The 21,221-nt window shown below is 62.8% G+C and overlaps 1 protein-coding gene across 3 annotated transcripts; it reads right to left on the reverse strand.

Annotated features, from left to right (window-relative positions):
• Positions 1-1,051: 1,051 nt before the first annotated feature.
• On the reverse strand, positions 1,052-21,165 carry RABL6 (RAB, member RAS oncogene family like 6). 3 transcript variants are annotated; one of them, XM_060013745.1, is made up of 16 exons: positions 21,104-21,165; positions 14,411-14,545; positions 13,120-13,167; positions 10,802-10,854; positions 9,787-9,878; positions 9,518-9,658; positions 8,882-8,987; positions 7,306-7,409; positions 4,895-5,214; positions 4,571-4,721; positions 3,870-3,923; positions 3,473-3,685; positions 3,170-3,392; positions 2,642-2,813; positions 1,806-1,864; positions 1,052-1,708 (listed from the first exon to the last, which is right to left on the reverse strand). In XM_060013745.1, exons 4-16 carry the CDS (start codon positions 10,820-10,822, stop codon positions 1,517-1,519), a joined length of 1,848 nt encoding a protein of 615 aa, XP_059869728.1. In that variant the 5' UTR covers positions 10,823-10,854; positions 13,120-13,167; positions 14,411-14,545; positions 21,104-21,165; the 3' UTR covers positions 1,052-1,516. The 3 variants fall into 3 exon arrangements, with proteins under 3 accessions (XP_059869728.1, XP_059869726.1, XP_059869727.1); XM_060013743.1 differs by lacking the exon at positions 21,104-21,165 and adding an exon at positions 20,484-20,847; XM_060013744.1 differs by lacking the exons at positions 3,870-3,923; positions 21,104-21,165 and adding an exon at positions 20,484-20,847.
• Positions 21,166-21,221: the final 56 nt, after the last annotated feature.

The raw sequence follows: 21,221 nt of genomic DNA on the forward strand, positions 1-21,221 counted from the left end.
CCCAAGCCCTGGCCCGCACAGCAGACAACTCCCGGAATTCAAGCCTCGGTTCAGCCCGGGCAGGAGCAGATGGGCGGCTCCCCGCCCTGCTGGCCTCTGCGCTGCAGTGCTGGAGGTGCCAAGCCCTCCCCAGGTACCTGGGTCCAGATGGGCACCACCTGAGTGCCTGCAGCCTCCTGTCCCCAGGATGTCCAGCTTCCCCATGCAAGCGCACACTCTTGCGCTCCCCACCTCCAACGTCCAGAGGCGGCTGCTGCTGCTCTGGGCAGCTCTGCACACCCATGAACTGCATGGTGACAGCCTCCCTCCAGGCCCCTCCCACACACGATACTGAGCAGGAAATATTCTAGCTTGGCAGAGGGGCAGGTCACCTGGCAGAGGAGCAGGTCACCGATGCCCTTGGCTCCGAAGGCCGGGACCTGCCACACTGTGGGTCCGTCAGATGAGGGGCCCTGGGCAGTACGGTCAGTATGGTCCCCACGTTAGCAGGTACTACAGGGACAGTCGACCTCACAAACTCTGGGCTAAAGGGAGCCCCTAAGGTATCTGGGGTCCAGCCCCCAACACCTGCCCACTGACCGATGGCCCACGGCCTCGTGGGTGCGAAGCTCTCTAGGCACGGCAACTGGGGAGGGGGAGGCCCGGCCACCAGGCCCCGCTTCCGCCTGCACGCCCTCGGAGGGAGCAGTCCTCTGGGCACCTGTGGGGTTGCGGGCGGGGCAGGGCCCTGCTGACAGCTGGCGGGGAGTGGCCTGTGGGGTTAGGGTTGGGTGTCAGGTGGGAGCAGGGACACACAGCTGCCCTCAGAGGGCTGGACCGGGCACACAGGATGGTGGCCGTGCTGGTCCCACCTGGATAGGGCATGGCACACGGAGGGCTGGGCCTGCTGGAGGCTTCCTACCCCCAAGGGTAGTCATCCCTCAGGGGAAGAGGGCTCCGGGGCCTGAAGGTAGGGTGCTAGAACCTTCCTGCCCACCCACGCCGACCGGGGGCTGGGGGCAGGTGGGCCCGTCCCCGCCGGGCAGGGGCCCCGCAGCAGCATACACAGACGCGCAGTAGAACAGGAGAGCTTTATGGTCCGAGTGGTGTGCAAGGACAGCAAAAGAACACGAGTGCTGTGGGCCTCCCCGCTTGGCCCGCGCACGCCCGAGCTCAGGTGCGGGTGCAAAGCCGGTCGCCGTGCCTGGAAAGAGCTGCCCCGAGAGACGCGCCAGCGTCGCCTGCCCTCTGCGCACAGGTGCCCCAAGGGTCTGGGGACCAGACGTCTGCAGAGCCGGCGCAGCTGAAGCGGAGGCCGCTGCATGCAGCGGGCCTGGGTGAGTGCGTGCGGCGGGCCGAGGGCAAGCAGGGGCCGGGCAGGCGACGGGAACATTGCCCCAACCCTGCAAACAGCCTCACGGGCTTCCTCGGCCTCAGTCCCATCCCTGAGAAGCGCTGGGGGCCGGCTGCCCCTCCCCGCAGGGCAGGCCCAGCGCCCCCAGCACACGCGGAGCGCCCTGCGGTCTGCGCGCCAGGCCTAGAGCTCCTCGTAATCGCCGCCCCCGCGGAGGTGGCCGCCCGGGGCCCCGCCCCCCAGGAAGGCCTCCAGCTCGTCGACCGCAGGCCTCTCTGTGCCCCGCCGCCGCCGCCGCTCCTCCCGACCCTTGTCCTCCGCTTGGTCCCTGCTCTTCTTCCGCCGGCTCTTCTTCTTCGCGGCCTTCTCTTCCTCCTGGGGGGGGGGGGGGCGTGCAGCGTCACCCGGGGGCTGGGAGAGCTGGGCCCGCCCTGCCCAGGGGCACCCGGGAGGGCTCCGGGAGCATGTGTACCTCTCTGCCCTTCTTCTTCTTCTTCTTCTTCTCCTTCGAGGGAGGCCTGCCCTCCTTATCTGCACGGATGAGACGCAGCCTCAGCTCCCCTGGACCAGAGGCCAGGCCCTCCCCGGGCCTCCCGGGCTGGTGTGAGCCTGGGAGTGGGCGGGTCTAGCAGAGGCCCTGAGCCGGGGTCCCAGTGTGAGCACAGCCCAGAGTGAAGACCCAGCACCTCAAGCCTCTGCCCTGGGTCTGGGTGGGGCCCTGGCTACAAAGGCAACAGGAGCCGCTCCTGTGGACGGGCCGACACTTCAGCACCAGGACGGGCCCAGGAAGGTCCTTTCCTCCCCACTTTGGGGACGAGGCAGTTCCAGGACCGGCCCAGGTGACGCTGCTGGGCTCGAGCTGCCCAGGGTGGAGGCTGGGGATGAGGCAGGGAGCGGTGGAGCGGGCCAGGGTCGTCATGGAGCACATGGGGGCTCAGCAACGCAGGGCCGGACTGAGGGCTCAGAAGAGCTTGCAGCAGCGCTGCCCACGCCGCCAAACGCCTCCCCTGTGGCCACTCGGTCAGCTGCCTCAGCTGCCCATCCTTCCAGCCTGGTCCTGGCCTGAAAGCCTGGGATGTCGTCAGAACACAGCCGGACCCCAAGCAGGACAGAGAAAAAAGAAGGAACTGGGCTTCCGGCCCCGCGGGATGGCCTCGCTGCTTGCGCCCCTGTGCTCTGGGGCCCCCAGGCTCAAAGGCACAGGTAAGAGGGTCAGAAACATGGCCCCTGGCTGGGACACAGTACAAGTCACCAGTGCCGACGCCGTTGGATGGGGAGGGAGGGGCAGGCGTGTCACCCCGCAGCTACCTTCCTCGCTGCTCTCCTTGCGGCCTGTGTTTTCCAGCCCCAACCCGAAGAGATCCGAGTCGTTCTTCAGTCTGAAGGAGGGGGCAGGGGGTTTGGGGGGCGGGGGCGGCTGGACAGGGCCGGCTTCCTCATCCGTCACGTCCGAGAGGTCCTCTCGCACCGGGAACTCACCCTGGAGAAGGAGCGGGCAGGTGGGCCGCCGAGCCCCTCCCCAGTTCCCTGTCACGTGACTCCGTAAGGAGGCTCCTGCGCCGGCCCCGCACCACAGGCTCACCCAGAGTGACGACAGCCCGAGCAGGGCAGCCGTGACGCCGAGGCCCCCCACCACATCCTCCCCAGAACGGGGGCAGCCTGGGCCTGGCACACGCAGCCCCCTGCGGGGCAGCCCTCCCGGCTCAGCCAGGCTGCCCTGACTCACGCCCCGCGAGACCCCTGCTGCGCTCTCGTGCCTCCCGTGCCTTTCTGCCACTCCCCACCCACCACTCGCCCTGGACTCGGAGGCAGCGTGGTGCCAAGATCGGTCCTCACCGCTCTCCGCTGAGCATCTGAGTCACTCTCAAAGTCAGGGTCGTCCATGACGAAGGAGAGCATCTGGGCGGCAATAGGCCCCTCGGGGTCACTCTCCGATGACACCTGCTTGTCCCCCCCGTCCTCCAGCCCCGGAGAGGAGCCCTCAGTGCCGCCTGGCCAGTGGGGCTCTGTGGCCTTGGGAGCTGCGTCCTGGTGTGGCCTCGAGGCCTTCGTGGAGGAACTGCAGGACACACAGGAGGGTCACGGAGCCTGAGGCTGCCCTCCCCCGCGGACACCCCTTCCTTCCCACCCCCAACATACCGTTTGGTCCCTGGTTCAGAGCACTTCTGGGGGGCCAGGACGGTGGCCTCGTGGTGCCCTGCCGCCACCTCTTCCTCCTCGCTGGACAGAGTGATGTGCTCCCTGGGGATGGGGCCCGTGGGTGGCAGGGGCCTACTAGGCGGCTTATCTTCAAGGTCCACGTCGTCCTGGAAACCCGCCACCATTGGGTTCCCCCCTGGGGCCTCCCCATCACTGCAAAGGACAAGCAGGGCAGTCAGAGGTCACAAGTGGGGTACGGAGCACCCACCCTGATCACCAGGCCGCTCTGTGCCAGGCAAGGGCCCTGATGGCGGGGTTGTCCACCCTTGCATGGATGCAGCAAAGGGGGATGCACTTCGAGGGTGGCCTTGGGGGCTGTCCCGTGTAGGGGACCCACCACACTGCAGCAGAGCTGTGGCAGAGGTCGACAGGAGAGCAGGCGTGAGGTGGGCTGAGGAGAGGACAGAGATGCCCCTGTGCGACGGGAAGCCACGGCGGGGCCCGCGGGTGGACACCTGAAGTGGGTGCCCTCCCGTGGGGCGGTGGGGTGAGGGGTGTGGGGCCCAGGGTGATGAGGGGCTCAGTGATGCCGGGGCCCTCCCTTGGCAGGGGCACAGTGCTGGCTTCGGCCTGGTATTTTGCACTTTGGGACACGCGGTGGTGGTGGAGGCGGAGCGGCGGGCCTCACTCGGGCTCAGCACCGGGAAGGGAGTGTGTGCGCCGGGCCTCGAGCCTCTCCCGTGCGGCCCTGACCGGCCACCTGCTGCGGGAGAAGCTGACGGCAGCTCTTTGGCCCCAGGGTTCCTCCTTCCACCCGGCCAAGGCTCTCAAGTGGCATCAGCCCCAGGAAGTCACTGAGAGGAAGACGCCGCCGACAGGCGGGTCACCGGCTCCCTGCTCCCTCCCTGCAGGTGTGAGGCTGCCCTTCCCGCAGCTCCTCAGGCCCAGCTCTGCTTCTGTCCCCAGAGCCCAGATGGGGTGCCTGTCCCCTCCGCCCACCCAGTGCCAGGGAGGCAGCAGAGTCCACACCTGACGGGCCGAGGGCCAAGGCTGAGGACGGCAGCAGCTACCCGCCTGCCTTCCAGGCTCCGCGCTTACCTGTCACTGTCCTGCGGGACCTTGGCTCCAACTTTCTTTTCATCCCTTGGGGGGGCTACGTCCTCCAGGAAGCTGCGGTCAAGACTGTCGTCAGGAACAAAGTCCTCCACGTTCTGGACTCTTGCCGGGGCCTCTGAAGCTGGGGCCGGCTCTGTGGACAGCAGGCACCAACTCTTGCCCAGCGCCCAGCCCAGCCGGCTCCACCCCAGGCTGGGCCACAAGCAGGATGCTGTGTGGCTAGGCTGTGGGGCTGCCTGCCCAGCAGGGGTGTGCCCCACTTGGGATGCCTGTGCCCACCTCCCGAGGGCTGCTTCTGGGGCCTACCTGGGGGTGAAGGGGCCACCTCGGCCGCCGGCGAGGTCCCGAACAGCCGCGAGATGATGCTGCGCCGGGGGGGTGCCGCGGGGACCAGGGGGTGTGCAGGGGCTGGCGGCGCCTCCGAGGGGCAGGGGGGCCCCGGGCAAGCCGAGGGGGCCTGGAGGGGCGGCTGTGGAGCCGGCTGGGGTGTGCTGGGGCTGGAGCTCCCCGTGGACACTGCACTCAGAGGCACCACAGGAGATGGGGAGCCCGAGGATGGACTCTGCCCGTTGGTGGCCAGCGGGGACGCGTGGCCACGGCTGCGGGCCTCCATCATCTCAAGGAAGCTGGGGGCAAACAGGGCAAGGGGTGAGAAAGCCACCTCCCCGCGCCGCCTCCTCTGAGGCTCCTCAGAGGCTGCTACTGGTGTGCTGGTGGGGACGGGGTGTCCCCGCTCTCAGGCTCAGAGCCCCTACCTGCCTTTCCAGGTTTCCCAGCACAGGCTGGTGGCAAACACTGCAAGCGCCCCCAGGGCGGGGAGTGATAGGTGCGAACACAAACACTGGCTGGGAGTCTCTTCCCTCAAGGGGAAGGGTGCGCGTGTGCAGACAGGCAGGCTTTGCTGTGCCCCCGCCCTATGCCCCCTGACCCTGTTTCTAGAACCCACCTACAGGGACAGGCTGCAACCCTCCCAGACAGGGAGGGGCCTAGACCCGGGCAGCCTGGGCCCGACCGTCCCACTGACTGAGGACCCTGGTGTCACCTAGGCCTGTAGCAGGGCCCTCCTCCCGTGGGGTGGGCTTTCAAACAGAAGGTGTGGAATGGAGAGCCGGCCTGTGCTTGTGGGCCGGGGTCCCGGGGGGCTGGGGTGTCCGGGCCAGCCGGCCTCACCTCTAGGTTGGTATTTGGGTGAGGGGGTGGGGGGTGGGAGGAAGGACGGGCAAGGCACTGGGTCCTGGCGCAGGCTGGGAGCGGATCCGCCCCAGACCTCGTCCGGTCCCCCAGCTGCTCAGGGGAGGTCACAGGGACACCACAGCCGAGCCCCCCCATGGTGCCGTCTTCTTCCAGTGGCCTGGTCCTGGGGGCTGGCTGGGGACGGACGCTGTGGGGAGGCTCCAGATGCCACCTCCCCAGGGACCCTATGCTTGGTGACGCCGGGCGCCCAAGCTCTCCGTCAGAGAACACCTTGCAGGAGCTGGTCAGCCCCAGGGTGGCATCCACAGCAAGGCCAGCCTGGCAGACGGAGCAGGTGAACCCCCCCCCCAGAATAACTCCTGCTGCCCCCCTCTCGCTGTTCCAGGACCAGCAGCTGGATCTTTCTCGGGAGACCCAAAGGCCCTTCCTCGAGTCCCTCTGGGGCAGCTGGGAGGTGCGAGGGTCCTGCCTGGGCCGCAGCCAGAGCCCGTGCTCCAGGCCGTGAGCACAGGTGGGGCAGCAGCCTGCGCCCCACCCCCCAGCCCCAACATTTGGATAATTCAACAAAACAAAGGAAGCAGCTGTTTTTAGGGGTGGTTCAGGGTTAGGCCTTCCCCCACGAGCTGTGGAAGGCGGACGGGCCTGCTACCTGCTCTGGGCGCCCCAAGACCCTGCGAGGGCAGAGGAGGGCCTGCCCGGGGGCTGCTCCCCGCCCGCTCGGCCGTCCGGCTGCAAGTGGCAGGACAACGCCCCTTCCTCCACTATCAAGGGCCAGGAGATTTCGTTCCCACCCAACACGCCTTCCCAAGGTCAAGGAGCTCTCTCCACTGGCATCAACCTCGGAAACCTATGTCAAAACAGGGACGGGGCCTCGGCTGGAAAACGCCAGGGTGGCCGGTCTTGCTGGGGCCTGCGGTGGACACGTGGCCGGGTCAGCGGCTCCCCCTTCTGCATGCCAGGTGGCCGACAGGCGGGCCGGTCTGGACAGAGGCAGGCGGGGGCCGGGCAGCTAGAGCGCCTACAGCCGCACCGGGCCCGCACGCCGTGTTCCCTCCACCCCCGCAAGGCACGCAGCTGTCTGAGGGCAGCAGCTGCAGAAGCACCTCCGTGAAGTGCCGGCCACGCTGTGTGCCCATCACACCCGGTTAAAGCAGGCCGGGCCCGAAGTGCCCAGTGGGCGGGGGCGGCAGGGCCCTGGGGTGTCCAACCTCACATCCTCAGGGCCAGCAGGAGCCCGGTATCTGCTTCCCAAGAAGAGCCGAGGCCTGACAGCGTGGAGAGAGCCACCCTCACCCCCTTCCCATGGGGCCTGGACCACATTCAAAGCTGAAATGACTCCATTTCTTTGAGCAACACACCTCCACGCGGACAGATCTACCCGGGTGGGTGGCACTCAGGCTGCGGGCCCGCTGAGCGCACACCCGAGCTCAGAGGGAGGCCTGGCCCACAGGGTGCACGTGCCACCTGCCCGCAGAGCCCCGCCTGCAGGGTCTAAATGCTGAGGGCAGCCGCGGCCGACATACATGTCGTAGTTCTGGTCCTCGGTCTCCTGCTGCACGGACAACTCCTCCAGCGTGGCATCGATGTCCAGCTGGTTCGTCTCCAGCTGCCGCAGCAGCGTCTCTCTCTACAGAAAGGAAGCAGACACCTGAGCCGGGACCGTCGCTGCGGTGAGCCACCCCTTCAGCCTGGCGCCCCTCTCGGCGGGCCCTTGATGGACAAAACCACCTGAAGCTGAGTGCCTGGAGCCGGGAGCCTGCACGGCCTCGCCCAGGGGGGCACGATGCCTCGGCTGCTCTGCAGGGCTCCAGGGGCAGAGGTCGTGAGGCGAGCGAACCGCCCAGAGAGACAGCGCCCTGTTCACACAAGGTACCCCAAAGTGTAAGAAGCCCCAACACTTGCTGAAAACCACGCGCTTCCTGCCAGCCCCAGGCTCAGGACCAGCAGCGGCTTCCAGCTTCCATCCTGCCCGACGCCACCCCCCAACCCACGCTGCGGGCGTTTTCCTGTGATTTGTGTGCACGTTTTACTTGGACAGAAGGTTAAAGGGACTCCTTCAGGCGACGAGGATCAACACCCAGGAAAGGGTGGCCAGCACGTCTGCGAGGTCCGGACACCCTGAAAACGCCCGCCGCCCTGGCCTGCAGAGGCCTCATCCCGTCAAAAGAAGGCGAGAGGAAAGGAAAGAGCCGCTCGCCCGAGTAAGTTCCACATCCTTCTGGAGAAGGGCCACGGGTCAACGTCCCAGTGACAAGCCGCGTGGGTGACACGTGTCCCCGCCATGTGATGAGCAGGGCAGTCACCTCTGGGGTCTCGCGCACAAAAGCCCATCACCCATCTGAGGTCAGACAGAACCTGAGCCAGGCACGTCTGAAGAACTGTCACAGCCCAGCGCAGCCGCGGAAGAGTGACCACCACGTGTGGGGTGGGCTGGGTGGGGCCCAGGACAGAGGGCCGGCGGGAGGTGCCGACAAAGCCTGGTTCTGTGGTCTTGATGGGAACACGTGGAAACGTGAGGCTGCAATCGGGGAACTGAACCGGGGCACGGAACCCTCTGCGCTCTCTGCAAACCTACAACTGTTCCCAAATACGAAGGTCAATAACACCAAGAGCAAAGGGCTGCACAGTAGGCAGGGGCCCGAGGCAGGGGCTTCTCGGGCCCATCCCGGCACCTGTCGCCAGAGAGGGGCCAGGTCCACAGCGGGGACACAGCGGCACGGCCACAGGGAAGATCCGAGGCGTCCTGATCTGGGTGCCGGGGCCGAGTGCACCTCCTCGGTGAGGACGGACACACGAGGGCCCCAGCAGGGGTCAGCGCAGAGGGTCGCAGCTCCCGGGAAGAACATGCAAGGACACCCATGTTCTCCCGCAGCTGGTGGGCCCGTGGCTCCAGAAAGGCCCAGGTCCCAGACCACCAGGCAAGGGGAGGGGACAGGGTGGGCCATCCAGGGGCCGCCAGCATCCGCACACGGCATCCTAACTGACGGCCTCGCTCCAACCAAACCACCAAGCTGCCCGCCCGCTCGGGCCCCGTCCCTGCGCCACAGCGGCCCTGGCAGATCCAAGCCCCACCCCCTGCACCCTGCCGGCAGGGCTCACCTGGAGCTGCAGGAATGGGATGTTGAAGAACCTGTGCAGGTACTTGAGCCCGAAGCTGTTCTTCATGGAGGACTCGGCGTAGCGGAAGTAAGAAGACCCTGGGGGCCTGTTCGTGAAAAGCACGGAGACATGAGACACGGTGGTGGCAGCGGGCAGCGTGGCCTGGCCCCAGCACCCCCTTGCAGGGCTGAGTCGCCTCCTGTGGGTGACGGGCTCATGGTCCACAGGCGGAGACCTGAAGTTCAGAGGGCTCTGCTTAGCCGGGCGCCCACCAGGGGATGCCTGGACCAGGAAGGTGCTGCCTGCCTGCCCGGCAGGACCTCGAGGCACCATCCCCAGTGCCCGGCCCCGGCCTCAGAGAGGGAGGGAGGCCGCCCCCACCTGGCACCTGGGGCTGCTCGGTGCCAGGAAGCCGGGTGCCCACCCACACCCCGCCCTCCAGGTCTGCGTCCGCATCCCGGAGGGGCAGGGTGCGGGCCAGGCGGGGCAGGGAAGCCGGGGGAGCTGGCGCACCTGGGGACCCGGGGCTGTGCAGCTGGGTGGGCGGCCAGGGCTCGAGGCAGAGGAGGGCGCAAGCAGGAGCGTCCCAGGCGGACAGCCCGACCGCAGCAGCCGCGCCTGCGAGCTGGCACCCACCTGTCCAGGTTGTCGATGAAGTCTCGCGCGTCGTCGGGCAGGATGACGCGGTGCTCGCCCATGTCGCGGTAGTTCCCCAGCACGCACACAGGCACGTGCGTCGGCACTTTGGGAAGCTCCCGGAGAATGTAGTTGAAGGTCCTTGGGAGGCGCATGTGGGGAGAGACCCGCCTTAGCTTCCGCCCCCGGGAACAGCGTGGCTGAATGGCCAGCATGCACACTGCCCACGGCCAGCCCTCAAGAAGCACTGAGTGGGCCAGCGCCCTCACCACTGCTTGGTGATGTCGAACATCATGACCACCCCGTTGCAGTTCTTGTACACGTCCAGGAACTCGGCATCCAGGGCCATCTCGGACTCCGCCTAGGGATGGGGGAATCGGGCCTCAGAGACGGTGCCCCAGGCCAGGTCCCACAGGCGAGCACCCGCCAGCTCCTGGGAAAGGCTGAACAGGACTTTTACAACTGAAAAGACAATGGCTATTTTCATTTTGCGAAAAAGAAACATAGACGCAAGGTTATCTGGGGTGGAGGCCACACCGTGCCTGCCCTCAGCTGAGGGTCTCCCGCAGTGGCCGGCGGCGGTGTCCCGACCTTGGGGCTCACAGACGCTCCGCTCTGGGACAACGGAGCAGAAGAAATGCGCCGCAGCGCTGGCGACGCCCCGGAGAACCGTCCAGGGCACGCACACCAGGGGGGCTGCAGTGCGGGGGCGGTGGCAGCATGCCCACAAAGACCACACAGACCTGGGCCAGGCGGTCACTGGATCTTCCTGTCCTAAAAGGGAACCCTAAAGGCTGCCCGCCGTCAGGAGGCCGTCTACGGACGGGAGGACCCGGAGAGAAGGGCCCTTGGAAGCCGTCGGAAAGCTTTGCAGCTGCCCCTGAATTCTTTGTGTCGAGGTGGCGGCCGTGGTGAGAGCCTCCCGGAGCCACACTCATGCCCACGTGTGCCTGGGGCCACACCTGAAGGCGTGCCTATGCTTTCATTGGCTGAGGCCTTTGTAACACGGATATAAAATTTGGCCACTTCACCTAAATACCTCTCAGGTCACCCCAACTCCGAGTAGGGTCTGGCGGGCATCCCTGACACAGAGCAGCAGCTCAGGTGACCCCAGCCACCCCAACGCGACCAAGGGCAGCACGAGAGTGGCCACTGAGTCCACCAGCACAGATGGAGTCCTCAGGAGGGCCAGGCCAGGCGGGAGGCAGAGGGGTCTGAAGAACAGATGCCTGCTCACAACCCCCACCCGAAAGAGTGGGCCACGTGGGAACAGACGCAGCTCACCTCCTGGGGTTCATTCTCCATCTTCAAGGCATCGCCTCGCCTCTTGCATTTTCCTTAAGAAAAGACACAAAGTCACGGGGTGGAAATGCTGGGCCCAAGGATGGCCTGAGGGGGTAGCAGCCCCTCCTTGTGTCCCACTGCCCCCCATGCCCCTGCCCCCGCCTCCAGTAGGTGCCTTACGGGCTGGGGTTGGAGCCGCCGGGACCCTAGGGCAGGACATGGCCAGGACCCCAGGGAGCCCACGGAGGCTCCCTGAGCCGGTGCTGAGGGTGGACAAGCTGGGCTTGGGGCCAGGAAGCCGTGGAACCACCTGAGCAGTAAGAGCTCCCATGCCCAGCCTCCCTTCCCTCCATCTCAGACATTTCTGACAGAGGAGAAAGGACCACTCGTCACCCTAGGGTCCTGGGGCCCTCAGTCTCAGAGCAGCGGGCTAGGTGAAACCAACAAGCCGGGGTTCGTTTATTAGAAGGCCGCCCTCTGCCTCTTCCACAGCCTCTCCCAGAACCTCTCACCACCCTCTGGTCCCGTCTCTGGAGGTGCCCCAGCTCAACAGACGCTGGCCACCTCGCGCCCTCCCAGTGGATGCCTGGGGCCATGGGGTCGAGGCCCGAGCACCACGACTGCCGACAGGTGTGGCCAAAGCCCAGGACGTGCCACCACCACCCAGCTGCGAGCAGAGCGGAACCTGGGCCGGTGCTCCTGGGAGGAGGGCCGGGCAGCCAGAGTTACGCCGCGCCCACGCCCGCCACGAGGGGCACCATTTCTCAGCCGCTGCCACCCCCCTCCAACTCGATGCCCTTTGCTGCTGTGGACGAGCCTCGGACCGTGTCCAACAGGGGACCAGTCAGGGTGGTAGAGAAGGCACGTTTCCTCCCCACTCTGCAGATGACACCAGATGACGGAGCCGTGGGGATGCTGGACGCTCATACGGAATGCTGCCCCTGCCCCTGGCCGCCAGCACACGAGCAAGCCTCCTCTCCACGCTGCAAGGAGCTCTGTGGTGAACAGCCACCCAGGGAACCGTGGCCAGCCCATCACTGCCCTTCCGTGGGCGGGAAGTGGGGTGCTCGGAGGTTCCCAGAACAGGGCAGTGCCTGCCTCTGTACCATGAGGCCGTTCCCCCCACTGAAGACACGACATGCTGCTGATGGAAGGGGTCCCGTCAGCAAAGACAGAGCCCATTCTGGACATGTGCATCCCGTCCCGAATGAGTGCAGACCCAGGGAGTCGGAGCCAGGCACGCGGGGCAGGGGTGCGGGATGTGCCGGGGCACGGAGGGCAGCCTGGCCCGAGCGACGGCTCCCCCTCACATCTGGGATGGCGGCTGGGCTGCAAGGGGCTGCTTCCTAGTGCTACCCGGCCACACGCACACAGGACACAGTGCAAGCACGCTCTGGAGCACGAGGCCCCTCCAGGCCCTGTGGGGTTTAAGGCATCCTGGGGGCAGTAGCCCCAGCATGGCGCTCGGGCTCAGGGCAGCAGCGTCCTCACCTGGCTCGATGGGTCCTCGGGACCCAAACCCACCTCCAAAGAACGTGGTGTAGGAGAGAGTGCGTGTCCTGCACCAGAAATCACAAGCTCGTAGAAGACAACGTCCCTTTGTCCCTGAAGGACGGGAGGAGCTATAGCAGGCCTGCGGGGTCCGAGGCCGGGCCTGGGGTCGGAGGTCAAACCTGCGAGGCCAGACCACGGTGTGCACAGGGCACTGGCCCCAGGAAGGAACACGAGCATCACACAGGAGGGGCCTGTGGCCTGTGTGCGAGGAGGAGATGAATGGGATGAGACGCTGGCGGCGAACGTGCCACGCCCCCACCCCGGCCCGCCTGCTGCACACAGGCACGGCCGTTTGGGGTCTGTGTGCGTGCTGGGGTCCCCGAAAGCTCAAGCCACCTCAGAAGCCAAGGACCCTTGGCCCTGGGCCCAGGGGCAGGAACAAGTGGGCTGCCACACCCATGGTGCTGCAGGAAGGGCTCCCTGAACAGCCCCACAGAGCCTCTGGGTGTGGTCCTGTCTACCCTCCATGACCACGTGCTCAGCTCAAGTGGCTGGAACAGGTGTTTCAAGAGCAAAGACCACGGTGCCCCGACTGGTCAGCACCGGGCGCTCCATCCTGGACCACACACCCGGAGCCCGACGGCACGCTCAGCAGAGCCAGGCCTCCGATGGCCCCTGTGCCCAGGAACCAGAGTCAAGGGAACGAGGCGCCAGGAGGCGGCAGAGGAGGGGCCGCCAGCGAGGGAGAGAGGACAGCTGTTCTCCTCCACAGCACAAGCAAAGCTTGAAAGAGAAAAGCACACTCGTACAAGGATCTGACTTACCTTTGTCAACCACATCCCAGACTTCAACTTTCACGATATCGTCAGTGGCTAGAATAGGGGGGAAACAGTAAGATGAGCAACCAGTGTGAACTGCCGGTTTCACAGATGGGCCGCGTGGATGTCACTGTCCCCGCTCGGTGCCTCCCCAAGGGCCCCTGCTCCCGCCCAGGCTGGCGGGTGCTGTGCCCAGGACACCCCCTCCCTGGAAGGCAGGGAGCAATCTGGACACCTCCTCCGCTGACACGACCCCGTATCCCGAAGGGTCCCTGGGGCAGGCTCGCCCCCAGCCTGAACCCAGCCCCCGCTAGCCCCCGCTGGCCCCCGGCTTCTGCGGGAAGGCCCAGTGCCCTGCTCCTTGGCAGAAGCCTCTGCTCCGCTGCTTGTGGGGGGCCAGGGCAGCAGGCTCTGGGATGGGCCAGTCTGGCGTCAGGGCCTGTGCACGTGCCCGGGCCGTCAGCGGGTCCACCCACCACCCCAGGGATTCCGTGGGGAAAAGGGAGAGGCGGGGAACTGCCGGGCACCTGCCGGGCTCCTGCCACCGAGCTGCAGGGCACAAGAAGTGCGCTGTCCCCGCCAACTTCACCCAGACCGGGAAGGGGTGCCCTGGGGGGGAGGCTTCCCTGTGCAGCGGTGGGCAGGGCAGCACGAATGCACACAGCGGTCCTGCGGCGCGGCCTGGCCGTCCCTAGGAGCGAGCCGGAACGTCTACAGAGGCCCGTGTGCCCTGCTGTTGGCCCGCTGGACTTTTTTTTTCAACGGAAAGGAATGTTTAAAATGGCTCAAAGGGCTTTTGCTTTCTGGCTCCTGGGCACGCAGAGTGGATTCTCTCCCTCCCAGCAGGGCGCCCCGTGGCCGCTGTCCCCAGGCACGGAGTGGAGGTGCTGCCGTTCTGCCTCCGGCCGGGGGGCCGCCAGGTGTGTTCTGCCCATCAGGCAGCCTCGCCAACAAACGCCCTCCCAGGACCCCGTGGGGACGGCACCTCACCACTGCCGCCGAGAGCCGGGCTCCAAGGCCCAAGGGGCCTCTGTCTGCCGCGGCCCAGCACGCGCTGTGGCCGGGATGCTCCCTGCCCGGAGGCTCTGCCCCTGGGAGGTGGACCGAGTCTCCCACAGGACAGGGGACTTCAGGGCCACCCCAAAGCGGCTCTGATGAGCCCCCGAGTTCACACGTGTGCGGTGTTCCTGGGACGACCCCAGGCTGGGGGCGGGCGACGGGAGGAAGGCCCTACCCTGCAGGCCCCGCCCCCCACCCTGCGGCCGCCGCCCCCCCCCCCCCCCCCCCCCCGCCTCACTTTTGTAGCTCCAGTGGATGCTGGTGACCTGGATCTCCTGCGTGGGGATGTACTCCTCCACGAACTTCTTGCCCTGCAGCCGGTGCCACAGGGCTGTCTTGCCCGTGTTCCTGTCCCCTCGGATCACGATCTTCACTGCGGGGAGAAAGCACAGATGAGGCAGACAGTCAAGGCAAAAGGCAAACTTTCATCCCCCGAGCGGGTCCACGCATGGCTTCTCGTGCACAGACGTGGCCAGTGTGGCTGGCGAGCCAGGAGAGCTGGGTGAGGGGGGCTGGCCGGGAGCCCCCGGAGGGACGAGGCCGTGGGCACACGCTCGCTCCCTCGGGGCACCGGCAGCCCTGCTCTCCCCCAGGCCCCCGACGGACTTCCTCCGGGGCAGGTGGTCGACCTCGGGACTCTGCACTCGGGAACGCAGTGCTCCAGAGCTGGGTGCCCGTGGGGCAGGTTGGGGCAGACTGTGCTCACCTCTGCAGGCCCCACGGTTCCCACGTCCGCTCTCACCCTCCTTTCCCAGAGCCCTGGCATCTTCGGGGCAGGATTCTGCAGGACGCAGGGCTCCTCAAGACCACATCTGGATGACAACAGGAAACCTGGATTCTACTCTGCTTGCTCAGCCGGTGTTTAGGAGCGTGTGCACGTGGAGGGCTGGGGGCAGCGTCTCCCCCACTGGCACCGGGCACCGGGCAGGGCCGGCGTGGACTCCGTGTTTCTCACCCGGTCGTCCTGTAGGGCGCCGCCTTCTAAGTTTTCAATGTCTGGCACAAAGTCGTCCGTGACATCTTATGTTCTAGACTTCGTGGTTGCTGCTGCGTACTCTTCATCCTCCCTGATATTTGTTTTGTCTTTTTAATTAACCTTCCCAGAGGCTCGTCTACTTGACCAGTCACGCACACACACCCTGTGTGTTTTGCTGGACGCCTCCACTGACCCTTCTTAGAAAGCACTTGCTCCTGCGTTTTTCTTTGTCGTTTACTTCCTTTCTTTCTTGAGGTTTCTCCTGTCCTTCTCCTGGGTTTCACACCGTACTCTCGGGTCGACCAGCACAAGTGTGTGGGCTGTTCATTATCACTGCATTACACATACTCCTCTGACCCATAAATTACTGAGAAATATTTCTAAGCTCCCCCGGAAAGTTGTCCTTTTCATTATTCCCATCCAGTCTGGCTCACTGTGGCCCCAGAACGTGGTTTCCATGGCACGTACCCTCGGGGTCTGCTCGGACGGTCGGTTTTAGGAAGGCTCCTTGGTGTGAGCGGGGCTGGGCGCAGACGCCTGCTCTTCACTGAGTCTTGCTCTCACCCGGCCGGCTGTCTGACCTGCGCCCAGCGTGAGTCCCCACAGCTCCGGCACGAGGACCCCACGGGTGCGGCTTCCTCGCGGCTGATACTGACCCACCGCGTGGTTCCACGACCCTGCTTTCAACCTTTCTATGCCATCGTGTGTTGGATGTGTCTCTTACACATCACACAGCCGGAAAGAAATCAAATCGCAGTCTCTCTTTCACTGGTGCGTCTGCCTGTTCACATTCCCTGGTTGCCAACAGCGGCGGGTAACCCCCTCCGCCACGTGCGATCATTTCCGGTCACTGCCGGGGCTCCCTCCCCTCTTTTCTGCCTCTTTCATGTTGGACGAGGGTTTTTTTAATTCCCCTTTTGCCTGGTATTTATTTGGAGGGTTTGAGATCTATTTCCTTTCTTAAATCTTTAACACACACCTCTGCTGCAGTGAAGCCTGAAGTTAACACGTGTCCTCGGCTCCCACTTAAACACACTCTGGCCAGCGCCATCGTGGGTTACACGCTGATTGCTAGCGTCTGGCTCCTCCTCCTGCGTTCCCCACGGTAGTCACGATGCTTGTTCACCCATTTCCGTGCTGACCTGTGCCTTGCAAACCTCCTCCATCTCCCGAGCTCCCTCTCCATCTGTCTGGAGTACCTCCTCCGGGACTTATTTCAGCAGGAACCTTCGCACAGAAACTGTCCAGCTGAGATCGGAGAGGGGCTTAATCGCACTCACTCACTTGGCGTAGATTTCTAGGCCGACCAGGATTTCCCCACAGGAACGTCTCCACACCATCACTGTCGGCGTGTTGTCAGGCTCTTGGCTGTCCCTCTGCTTGCACCGGTCGCTTCTACAATTCTCCTCTTTGACTTTGCTGTCCTGAAATTCCCATGATGTGTCCAACTCTGGGAGTCTGAAAGCCCTGGCCTTGGGTTTCTTGGAGTTTCACGTACTCCGGGAACTCCGAGAAGTCCTAGCCTGCATTTCTGCAGTAACTACCTCTTCTCCACCCCTGCTATTCTTTCCTTCTGAGACTCAGATCACGTGTGTGTGGGCATCGCTCAGTTCTGGGCCCGCATCCCCCTGCCAGGTGCCAACTCCACCTTCAGCTATTACGCTGCTTCGCCCACCTGCCGGCTTTTTGTTTGTGTGACCGTGCTCTTTCATTTCTGCAGGGTCTCTTTGGTTCTTTTTTCAAACACGGCTTGTCTGTCCAGAGTCTTGATATAATCTTAGAACTGCTTCCTTCTTTTATATCTTTACCAATTTTAACATGTATTGATATTTGTTTTCTATTCTGTTTTGAGAATGAAAAGTCTTAATTTTCTCTCTCTTCAACTGAAATCCTTTTAAAATTTGAAATTTACTCTTCAAAGAAGTTAATTAGAAGAAACCGTACAACGTCAGAAATAAATAAAATGACCTGCTTTCATCCATTAAAAAAAGGAATTGGCCTCTACTTTTAAATTAAAAAGTCCAATCAATCGCAGAACCTTGGACACTGGCTCGGATAAGGTAAATAAGCGATCCACTGAAAAACCTGTAATTAAGATTCTCCCAAGAAGCGACGAGGAGCCCTTACTTAGGAAGCACGTGGCGCTTTACGCCAGGCGTTTTACTAAACAGAACAACTCTATCTCTATTCTACGTCTTTTCTTTTATTCTAAGTAAAGCTACAACGCAGAAGACCCAAGAATCTCTTCTACTCCGATTCAACAGTAATTCACTCACACTGCCACACGTTTCCTGCAAGATCGGGAATCTCCTTTTTGTGTTTTCATACAATAAAAAAAGTGCTTTATCTTGGATGTAAATGATGCAATCAATCACTCTGCAGGAGGCACAACTGAAATCCAGCGATGCCCTTTCTCCGTACCACCAGCAGGGGTCACTAGACACACGCCCAGCTGGCCACCTCCTCCTGGGCAGCCCCTCACCCCCACCGCAGCAGCGGCTCCTCTGCTCAGAGCCCTCTGAGGTGTCCCGTTCACAGAGTGCCCAGGACGGTGTGAGGGCCGCACTTCTGCGGCTTGGCCCCCCCGTGCTTCTCTCCTGATCTCGCTCCGCTGTGACCCCTCGGCCCTTCTCCACGAGGCCCGCTCTGACCTTCTACGTAAAGTCCCAACCCCAGCCCCCACCCTGCTCCATTCCTCCACCCTTCAGATGGGTGATGTGGTTACCACCTCATCATGCTTAGTGCCCACAGTCTGCCTTTCCACCCCCACTAGAATGGAAGCTCCACAAGGCAGAGACTGCCGTCTGGGTTTTCACTGATCTACGCTCAGTAAATATTTGCTAAGTAAATGAACGCTAGGGAAGGAAAACCTATAAATGAAAACGTGGCAGATCACGGGCAGCAAAGGCTCGGGAATTTGCAAATCGGCCCTGCTGGGGCAGGTCAAATAGTTTGCCAAACACAGCTGTTTATTTCCGAGAGAAAAAGCTCTCTTACCCAGAAACCAGCCTTTCAAAGGTTTCTTGGCAAGGAGGTGTTTAACTCCATTTTAAGTGCTAGCACTGAAATCCGACTGGCCAGGACTCTGGCTGTCCCAGCGTCTGGAGGCCTTCTCAGTAAGGAATGCAGCCTGGAGCAAGGGCACTCTGGACGAAACGCACAAGACTGGGCCTCCTCACTGGACCCAACACGGGTAGAAAGAGCAGACCAACACAGGTAGCATCCTTCCACTTAACACGCGAATGACTTCCAAACCATGGACAACGTCCAATGTCTCATTTGGGTTTTGATTCTAAACGGGATGTGTATGCTGGGACTCTGCATGGGTGTCACTTCTCATCGTCATAGCAATTTAAAAGAAAACGACTTGTCTGCCCCAGGAGGACAAGGTTCTGTAAGAGACAATCATCAATTCTTACCCATAAAAGTCCTGAGTCTATAACTATCGTATTGCTGGTTTGCTCTCCTAAGTAAGATGTTTTGGGAAATAAATATTAGAAATGTTCTATTCTACTGACTAATAAAAAAATTTTTAAGTTTCAAAATTGCAGTATTAGCCAACTACAGGGGCAGCATCACCCTGAAATGTCCTGTGGGCACAGCACCCCGTTTCTCTCAACTGCACCACCTTTCGTTCATTTTGTTCCAGATCAGAATCTGCCCCCCCTCTCCCCAACTTCCTGAGGCGGGTCTCTTCTCTGGAAGGACTCCAATGTCCTTTCTACTTTTTTTTTTTTTTTTGCGGTACTCGGGCCTCTCACTGTTGTGGCCTCTCCTGTTGCGGAGCACAGGCTCCGGACGCGCAGGCTCAGCGGCCATGGCTCACGGGCCCAGACGCTCCGCGGCATGTGGGATCTTCCCGGACCAGGGCACGAACCCGTGTCCTCTGCATCGGCAGGCGGACTCTCAACCACTGCGCCACCAGGGAAGCCCCATCCTTTCTACTTTTTACTCCCGCCCACCCAGGACCAGGGGGTGTGCCCACCAGGGAGTGCTTTTCCAAAGGTGAACATTTTTCAGGTCCAGTTTCCAAAGGACTAAGATTAAGTTTTAAAAAATAATACCGTAAATAGTAAAATTAAATAAGGGAACCAAAGGTGGATTGTAAAGACTTGTGTAAATGAGTATTTTGACTTACTATTATCCTCTTCTTGGAATGTGAGAGAAATACATACAAAATTGGGTAAAATACATGCAAAACGATCCCTCTTTTAAACCCAAAGTCTTTCCAATCAGTTTCTTAATATGGTACATTGTTACCAAAATCTGGGTCATCACAGAGACTGAAAGGCTCCCCTGAAAGTAGCAAAGGGAGGAATGTCCAGTATCTTGTAGCAATATATAGAAATACTTAAAAAGGAAAACAATTTAAAAGCAGAGAACAACATGAAAAAATCTTTAAATACCGCTAGCAAAAAGCCAGCAAGATGGAAAAACTTTAAAGAGGTCAAGAGGACGGTCAGCCTCTAGGAGCTACACAATTTACATAATTTATAACTGAGGACTGGAAACGACCTGGGCTTTCAGGGCATCTGGTAAATAACTCCTCTTTCCCGTAGGAGAAAAGAAATCTCTACAATAACAAGTAAGAGAGTAAGAGCCTGTGCCTTCTGGAGCTTTTCTAAATATATCCCTTACAAATGCTTCTTTTTTAAAAAAAGGGGGGGGGGGCAAGAACGTGCGGTGTAGCTGACATTCCGTCTTCAAACGGGGTTCGAAGTCTACAAAGAAAAATCCCATAGCTCAAACTACCGAAGCCGGCGGAGTCCTCCGCTCTCTTCTCTTGCGGGTGACCCCACGGTTCATGGATGGAGAGCTCCACCACCCACTTTAAGAAGCGTCATACACCACAGACTCTCCCCACGTTATGTAAGAATCCCTCTTAGACGAGGTCACCTGGGCCAATGAGGGTACCGCAGACGCACCAGGAACCGCCTAGACCAATTTCACTCGAATGTCCCACCGTGCCAGCATTCCTCGGGAATGACCCACAGGTCAGAGGGGAGCGCCGCGGGCCGAGGAGTCCACCTTCTGGCCCTGGGGTCCTCTAGGACCTCCTCTCCGGCCCGCATCACCTCCCAACCCCAAGGGAACGCCCCTGGGGCACCCGCAACGTGCCCGGCACAGGTAAGGGCTCAGCTCACCTGCACACAGACGGCGAGGCCCTCGGAGCGCGACGGGTCCCCCAGCGCTTCCCGGGCGAGGCCCGCCCCGGTTACCACAAGTCCTGGACGGCGCGGCTGGGGCCTGCGGAACCCGCGGGACGGCGCCCGCTGCACCCGTGCCCCCACTTTCCACGTGCCCCCGCAGGAACCCCACGCCGGGCTACACTCACTGTTGTACTGCACCCCCTTGGCGAAGCGCCTCTGCAGCGCCTGGTTCATGGACTGCAGCCCAGCCGGGATGTTCTTGTCGCGGCCCGGAGCCTGCTCCGACCCCACCAGCTTCTTGAGCGCGGAAAACATCTTCCCGCTCCCACGTCCGAGCCCGGCGCGGCTCCCGAGTTCAGCGGCAGCGGCGGCGGCTGCGCGGCGCGGATCGCACCATGTCCCGGGCCCCGGCGACTGGGCGCCTGCCTCGAGGGCGGCTCAGGGGCTCAGCCGCGGAGGATCAGCTTCGTCCCCCGCGGACCCCGGCGCGGCCGCTCTGCACTCGTCAGCGCCGCCATCTTGGCGCCGGCTCGGCGGGGCGCGCGGCTACGGGGCTCCGCGAGGGCCACAGGAGTGCGGCGCGCGGAGGGGTGCGCGTGCGCAGAGCGCTGCGGTCGCGGGGCGTGCGGCTACGGGGCGCCGCGAGGGCCACGGGCGGGTGGCGCGCGGAGGTGCGCTCTTGAGCCGGGCGGTGTAGGTGCGGGGCGTTGGACTCCGCAGTCCCGCCTTACGAACTGCCCCCAGGGTTTCAGCTCAGCTCAGACCCCCGTCCGCATCCCCGCCCGGACCCCCTACTCACTCTTACCCCTGCACCCTCGGGCCCAGATCCACACCGAGCACCCCACTTCGCCGCAGACTTCCCAACGCTGTCCCCCACATCTGCGTCCCCTCAGGTGCCCCGCAGTCCTGGAAAATTGTTTATT

This window comes from Delphinus delphis, chromosome 6 (assembly GCF_949987515.2).
Source record: "Delphinus delphis chromosome 6, mDelDel1.2, whole genome shotgun sequence".
Lineage (NCBI taxonomy): Eukaryota > Metazoa > Chordata > Mammalia > Artiodactyla > Delphinidae > Delphinus > Delphinus delphis.

Coding starts and splice junctions, on each gene's coding strand:
- RABL6 (XM_060013743.1), bottom strand. CDS start 20,613: ATGTTTTCCGCGCTCAAGAAGCTGGTGGGGTCGGAGCAGGCTCCGGGC. Junction 9,659..9,786: donor TTCGACATCACCAAGCAGTG/GTGAGGGCGCTG, acceptor GCGCCTCCCAAG/GACCTTCAACTACATTCTCC. Junction 7,410..8,881: donor TCCCATTCCTGCAGCTCCAG/GTGAGCCCTGCC, acceptor TCCTTTCTGTAG/AGAGAGACGCTGCTGCGGCA.